The 7,737-nt window shown below is 34.6% G+C and overlaps 2 protein-coding genes across 3 annotated transcripts in view; both read left to right on the forward strand.

The window, feature by feature from the left end:
- LOC132795008 (paxillin-B) overlaps window positions 1-5,326 on the forward strand; it is a 78,201-nt gene extending 72,875 nt beyond the window's left edge. For both annotated transcript variants that reach the window (XM_060805397.1, XM_060805396.1), the window contains one exon: window positions 4,780-5,326. In XM_060805397.1, the coding sequence (XP_060661380.1) occupies window positions 4,780-5,182 (403 nt within the window). In that variant the 3' untranslated portion in view covers window positions 5,183-5,326. The remainder of the gene's footprint in view (window positions 1-4,779) is intronic.
- On the forward strand, window positions 5,198-5,990 carry LOC132795009 (homeobox protein abdominal-A-like). Its single transcript, XM_060805399.1, has one exon. The coding sequence runs from the start codon at window positions 5,198-5,200 to the stop codon at window positions 5,507-5,509; it is 312 nt and encodes a 103-aa protein (XP_060661382.1). The 3' UTR covers window positions 5,510-5,990.
- Window positions 5,991-7,737: the final 1,747 nt, after the last annotated feature.

The following is a 7,737-nucleotide window of genomic DNA, read 5'->3' on the forward strand; positions in this document are numbered from 1 at the left end:
AAGTTTTCTAGCTGCCTGCTATGTGATAATGCACTCGAGTAGCTGCCCGCTAAATGTTTGGGCTCTCCATTGATGCTTTCCCTAACTCATTTTGTAGTATTCTAACAGACTGCTAATAGTTTGCCGATCACTTAAGTGTTAAGCTGTAGCTGGATGTTATGAAAGTGTTTGTGAGTTATAAAAGCTGTCTGCTAAATGTTTGTGTTGTTTCTTTCTGCTTGTTCCAACTTCATTTGTTTTATTTCACTTTGCTATGCTGTTACTTCAACAGACTGCGAAGAGTTTTTTGTTATTCTTGCCGATCGCTTGACTATTAAGCAACTGTTTAAAACTGGCTGCTATGAGAGTGTTGTAGCTGCCAGCTATGTGTTAATGCTCTATCAAAGTGACCTGGCTAAATTTGTATATCTCCCTTCCTTGTTGCAGCAACTTTAATCGTCACAATCATTGCAACAGACAAAAATATACAACTCGTTGTTCGTTGCCCGTTGAGGCTAATCAATTTTTTACGTAAATTAATTCAATTGCCGAAAAAGTCATTGAGGCGTGGTCGCATCGCCAGCGGGCAACTCTTGCAACGATTTTTGCAATTGTTGTTGTGTTGTGTGTTTGGTCGCACATTTCACATTAAAAATGCGGGCCTTCACTTGCCACACACTGAAAGTCGCTTTGCATGTTTTTCTTTTTTCTTTTTTGTGTTTTTTTTTTTGTATTTACTTTTTACTTTTTTTTATTGTTGAGGTAAAGTGCATCAAATTTGTTGTTGTTGCTGCGTTTTTTAATTTTATGTTGTTGGTGAAAAGTTTGCATAATTTCCTGTCGCCAGCATCGATGACGTCGTCGTCGTCAGTTGAGTGGCAGCAACGCAAGGGGCAGGGGAAGGGGAAGTGGAGGGCCAGCGGAGCGCGAAGTTTGCCAGCGAATCTTGTGCTGGAGACAGCGAGAGACAGAGAGAAAGAGAGTAGGAGTGAGAGGGACAAGAACAACGTGCGCCATTTTTGCAATTTTTGTATTTCCTGTTGACAATTTGTTGTTGGTCTTCGCTGCCCGGATGTGCGAGTTCCACACACACACACACACACACACACACATACACACACACACACACATGTCTGATGATGTGGTGTGCATGTCACAGGTGCGTTCAATGCCAAAAAAGTTTGTTTGTTGCTTTTTTGCGTTGTCCATACTTTGTTGACTCGACTCATTTTTTGTTGTTTTGGTAGATAAACAAAGCGTTTTTCATGTAGACGACACACACACACACACATGCAGGCACACTCAATATGCCACGCCTCCTCATACACACACACACACACACACCCCCATTTGTAGTCAGTCCGTCAATCGATTTGCTGCTGCAACGCTGCTGGCAGCCAAAAAATCAAAAATACAACGAGAAGAAAAAGAAAGAAAGAAAAACGTTGACGTAAATCAAAAGCCAAATTTCATATCCGCTGTAAGTCTGCTGTAAGCTGCTTTACCCCTGCCCCACCCACCCCGAACACTGCTCCACCCCTGGGGTACACTTCTCCCTCCTTCCTACTCCTACTTTTCTTCTCTCTTTCGCTCGCTTGGTGCCACAGATGGGGCAGCATGTAGTACTTGTCAAACACACAAATGATGTTGCACTAGAAAAGGCGTCAGCAATGACGACAATGCCAACAAGCTGGACTTTCAACTAGCAAACAAAAAGTAAATGATATAGATAATAATTTAGTTTAATTATTAAGTTTAACTGCTATATCGAGTGTTCCATTTATGATTAGTTTAAGCTGCCTTTCTTGTTGCTAGCAGATTACTGATTTAATCAAGACGAAATTCTATAAATCTAAAGATAAGAAAGAAAGAAAGAATATTCATACTTTCGAAGGCTCAAAAAAGTATGCTATGAAATTTTAACTGTTTATGGAATCAATTTTTATGGAGCCGCATTTTTGACAATGGAAAATATAAATAGGGATTTTTTGTTTAATATTTTCGCAAGATTACTTTGACTAAGCCTCAAAATTTGTACTTCCATTGAGTTTAGTATTGTGGGGATGAAGTTAAAGCAGCAATTAGTATTGCTAATAAAATAATGTAAGGTACTTAATATATGTGTATTTAAAATTGTATATTTATACTTCTTAAAGAATAATGTAGCCTGATGCAAAATATAACTTTAAAAATCCTTAGTAAAATAAGCAAAAAAGCTACAGTACAAAAAATACAATATTTTAAAAATGAACTAATTAAAATACCGCAAACATTCTAATATAACGATGTCTATATTTGGTATATTGATGTAGATGTAGACCATATACTAAAAATATACTAATTAAAATACCGCAAACATTCTAAGATATCGATGTCTATATTTGGTATATTGATGTAGATGTAGACCATATACTAAAAATATACTAATTAAAATACCGCAAACATTCTAGTATGTATATCGATGTCTATATTTGGAATATTGATGTAGATGCGCATTGAAAAAATATACTAAATTTAAATACCACAAAATACCAAAAATATATCGATGGCTTTATTGATATAGTCTCACATTCAAAATATTCTAAAAATATATTAATTTAAAATCCCACAAAAATACTAAACTAAACCAATGGCTACATTTGGTATATTTAAGTAGTCCTTCATTTAAAATATTCTGAAAATATTGTAAATAAAAATACCACACAAATTCTAAAATATGCTATATTTGGTATATTGATGTAGTCCCTAATTCAAAATATACCATAACGCGCAAAACATACCAGATTTCAGTATAGATTTCAGCTTCATCGGGTATACAAATGATGTTGTATGTCAGTATATATGTACATATATAGGTAATATTCAAATAAAATTTATTTACAAAACAACTTTAAAGATATTAAGCACACAAGTAAAATCATAACTGAAAATATAAAAGAAATATTAATCAATATTTTTATTCAAATGAACTGTACTAAAATATTATCATAAGAAAAATATGAAACTAAAAGCTTTATTTATTGAGTTAGTGTATTCTCTAGGTCGGCTAGCATTGCCTTCAACTCTTGGCGACGCTTTTTCTTGTTTGCCTTGTAATGCGAACTGTGCTCATATTGGGGAAACTGTTGCGGAGGCATCGCAACTTTTGCCATGTGTGGGATGGATGCACTCTGGGTGTTTGCTCGTTCTTGTCATCCTTGCACAGGTGCTAACATAAATATTTTGACAAAGGGCTTCAAGTTGCAGCCAAACACAGAGAGGAAGAGAGGCAGAGAGGAAGAGAGAGGGAGAGGAAGAGCGAAAGCGACTTCATTTGCAATCGGTTGAATGCACTGCACTCCACTGAAGCGGAACTTGGGAGTAAACCCGTCTACTGCTGTTCCTCTTCCTGTGCTCTTCTCTCTCTTTGGTTTTTTGTTTTTTTTTTTGACTTGGCTTGGCCAGATCTCTGTGCAGCATTTCCTGACATTGCAGCGACATTTTCAAATGCTTATCTGACTTCCTTTGCCACTGCCACAGAGCGTATATTGTGTGTCCCTTAGCTTGTCTTCAGCTGGACTCCTTTTGTTTCTGACAACTCGGGAGTTTGCCTCAAACAGTTGCCAGTTACCTGTTGTCAATTGACGTCTTTGTTTGTTGGCTTGACTCGCCTCCCTTTCGCTTTTGCTCGCTCGCTGGTTTAAGCATCTGGAAAAATCGTTTCCAGTTGCCAGTTCCTGTTGCTCCACAGCGTTCGTCAAGTTGCTGCCAACTTGGAAAAACTTTTTCACAGCAATTGTGCTCAATTGTGTAATACAACATCATTTAAAGCAAGAGGCTAATGATTGCACTCTTTTTATTTAATCTGTTCTTGTTTTAGATTTGTATAAACAATATTAAAACGATGAAGCTAAAAAGATTAAGTTGATATATAGGATTTTATTTAGGAATACATTTGTATAACTATCTCATTTTTTAGAATATTGATCAATCAATGAAGATTTGTCGAGGCGCCTGGCTTTAAAAAGTAAACTTGAAATGCATCCTTAGGAACTGTTTCCAGATGAATGAAATTTCTTTGTTCTCCGCTCAACTCCATTTGTTTTTACAATTTCCGTGCCAAATTTAGGCACACAACGGTTGCTAAAAACGGTCACACTTAAATTTGTGGAACATTCGAAAAAAACATTTGTTTAGCACGTCATTTATTTCGATCATTTGGGAACAGTGTTTTACTTAAGTAACTTTCTTCAACATATAATAACTCGCAAGCATTTTAGTTGTTATGCTATGGGCAATAATTAAGGAAGAAAATCGGAGCTTATTGGAATAATTTTAAATTTTTGTTTACTTTATATTTAAGAAAGGGTCTTAAAGATAGATTTAATGTTATTTATAATTGTTTAGACAGAAAAGCATTCAAGTTTACTTAGTTGAATATTTAGAGCTATTTCACTCAAATGCACTTAATAAATATTATATATAATATTTATATGAAACTAGTTATAATAAATACATATGTATATTTTTTTATGATTATATTGGGGTATCCTTAAACTTTTTAGCAATGCACATACTTCATTATGATACTTCTTTAATATATAAATTTGGTATATTTTGTACTCTATGGTATATTTCGAGTGTAGTATATTAATATATAAAATTATCTGGTATATTTTAGTATGTTTTTTTAGTATATTTGTCGAATGTGGTTTTATTGAAAGCGTTCTCACTTGTTAAAAGTACGGAAAGACGGATTACATTAAGAAAACTTTGTCGACTTCCAGAAAACTTGACTAACTTTTGTGTTCTTCTTTTCAGATTCTGCGTTGGCGATCGCTTCTATCTGTGTGAGAACAAGATACTCTGCGAATACGATTACGAGGAGCGTCTGGTGTTCGCCTCCATGGCCAATCATCCGATGCTCAAGCGACACGTCTCCTCCCTGGGCCAAGGCTCGCCCACCGGAGCAGCGGGCGCGCAAGGAGCTGCCGGCGGTCTGCTGGGCGGTGGTCCCGGAGGCGGCGGTGGCGCTGTCAATGGCGGAGGCGGTGGTGGCATGGTGAATGGTCCGCGCACTCCGGGCGATCACAACAACAACAACGGGCCACAGACACCGACCGGCGGCGGCGGCGGAGGCGGCGTTGGATCACCGTTTGCAGCTGCCGCAGCGGCTGCAGCTGCCGCCGCGCATATGAAGAATCAACTGGGGGCGTCCAGCTAAAATAAAGCCCTGGGCATGAGCAGCAGCAGCAGCAGCGTTGGCGGTGGCGGTGGCGGTGGCAATGGCAATGGGAATAGCAACGCTGGTCAGCAGTTTTATGGCTCAGCTGGCTTTGGGTTGCATCATCAGCAGCAGCAGCAGCAACAACAACAGCAGCAGCATCACCAACAGCAGCAGCAGCAGCAGCTCATGGGCTTGGGCATGGGTATGGGAATGGGCGTGGGCATGGGCGTGGGCGTCGGTGGAGTGGGAGGCGGTGGCGGTGGCGGTGGCAGCGTCGGAAGCGGCTGCAAACGCTATCAGCGAAAGTTTTACAATCGCAACTAAATCGCCCCCGTCGAGAATCTAGACAAGCAACCACGATATAGTTATCGACTTATCGATATATAAATATATATGAAGTACACAGATTGTGTAGTAATGCCTAAAAATGTAAAACCATAAAATGTTCGTTTCGCTTTGACTGAGTTAAAGTTTCTTAGTTTATAATTGAATATGTTCTCATTTCTCTCACATACACACATAAAATCTTACCTATAACTACTTACTACTATGTATGTATATCCTATATGCTACACGACTATATAAACAGCATATAAGTTCTCTCACACACACAAACGAAAACAAAAAACAATGTTCATTGAATCCATTTAACAATGTAAGCGACAATATGCAACTTTAATTTTATTTTTCTCTCACTTTGAACACATGTAAATATTTTGCGTGCAACAAACACAAAATACAAATATTAGTTAATATGCAAATAACAAATATTGTTACATTTTAAAGATACCAATTTTTTTTGTTATCTTTTAAGTCACGCATCACCGCTTTGTATATCGAAATCGATATATAAATAAACACATTTATATAAACTATACATAAATATAAATATACATTTTTTTTTTCGTAATTTTTATTTTTTACGCTCGAAGCGTGCGGTGCCAAATCTAATTCAAAGCAGTGCCAAAAAAAAAAAAAAAGAATGCGGCATAAAAATTCAAATTTACATTAGAAGAAAATGTAACTTTTTCAAATGGTTTTACTTATTATTTAATATGTTTATTTCGGAAAACGAAAACGAAGAAAACGGAAATAACTTTGTAATAATTGTTAAACATCCCCACCGACCAATATACATAAACAATTATATATATATATATATTTTTTTTATAATTTTTAGTTTCTTTTATTTATGTGTCGTTTGCTTTTAATTTATCACCATTTGGAATCGAAAGCCGCCAGATGTAAAAGTGTAAAGTGTGTAAGCAACGCAGATTCATTGGCATTTTGTTAATGTGTAAATAACTATATTTAATCATTTTCTATATGTGTACAATAAACGATTAATTTTCGCGTTCATTTTGAAGTCTGTTAGAGCCACATTGTTGATTATTATTTAAGTTTAATTAGTGCGCGAGGCTAAAAGATCATCATCATCAACAACAACAACAAATCATCAACTCTATTTTTTTTTGACTAAATGTAAAAAAAAAAACAAGAAAAAATTTAAAAAAAAAGAAAGATAGAAAGCAAATAAGTGAATTATATAAGAAAAATGAAGATACGTGTATAAAACAAAAAATGAAACTAGTTACAATATAAATGTATTTATTAATATGATATAAACCCAATTTTTTTTTTATTATCATTATTATTATTCAATATGCATATTTAATGTCAGCACTCATGCGATTCCATTTAATCTATAAATATTACAAGAGCTAAGCGTTAAATTAAATACAAAAAATACAAAAATTTTCACAAAACAAAAAAAAAAGATTAATAAACTAGCAAAAATATTAATGTGTAAAACCAATAAAAAAAAAAAAAAAAGCATAACAAATTTAATCTTGTAAGCAGTGAAAAGAAAAAACCAAAGTGTGGATAAGCAAAAAATATATATATATATAAAAAAACAAAATACGAAAAAATAAAATAAAAAGAAAACTATTCAAGATGTATGCATTAATTACATTATATATGATATATGATATAAAAATACCAACCTACGTCTATAATCATAAATATAACTAGTATGTTAAACCAATGTAAAATGCATAAGCAAAGATTTTTTTTATTGCGCAACGTATAGAATCAAAACAAAACGTAAATATTTAAATATAAATATAAATACAAATATATATATATATATATGTATATTAAATATTTAAGATACGCATACAATGATATAGTACCGATTAGAATGGCATGAACATGAAGAAGAAGAAGAATGCGCAGTGTTGCGATCAATTCTAGATAAACGCAAAACAAAACCAGAAAAAAAAATCAAAAACTGACAAAAAAAATAAAAACAACAAAGAGAAGAACAAAAACAAAACAAACAAAAACACAACAACAAAAAAAAAAACACATAAAAACCAATCAAACATAAAAATAAATGTAATTAACAAACATTTGAAAACAAAACGGATTTTGAAATTGGATTTTGGGAATGAATGTGGCAAAAAACACTTCGAGAAGGTGGATTTTAGAATGGGATTATAATCGTTGGTGAGTACAAAAGCTGTGAAGACTTTTGTTATTGGAAAATA

The sequence above is a fragment of the Drosophila nasuta genome, chromosome X (assembly GCF_023558535.2).
Source record: "Drosophila nasuta strain 15112-1781.00 chromosome X, ASM2355853v1, whole genome shotgun sequence".
NCBI lineage: Eukaryota > Metazoa > Arthropoda > Insecta > Diptera > Drosophilidae > Drosophila > Drosophila nasuta.

Excerpts from the sequence above, each read along its gene's own strand:
- LOC132795009 (XM_060805399.1), top strand. The coding sequence starts at position 5,198 with ATGAGCAGCAGCAGCAGCAGCGTTGGCGGTGGCGGTGGCGGTGGCAAT.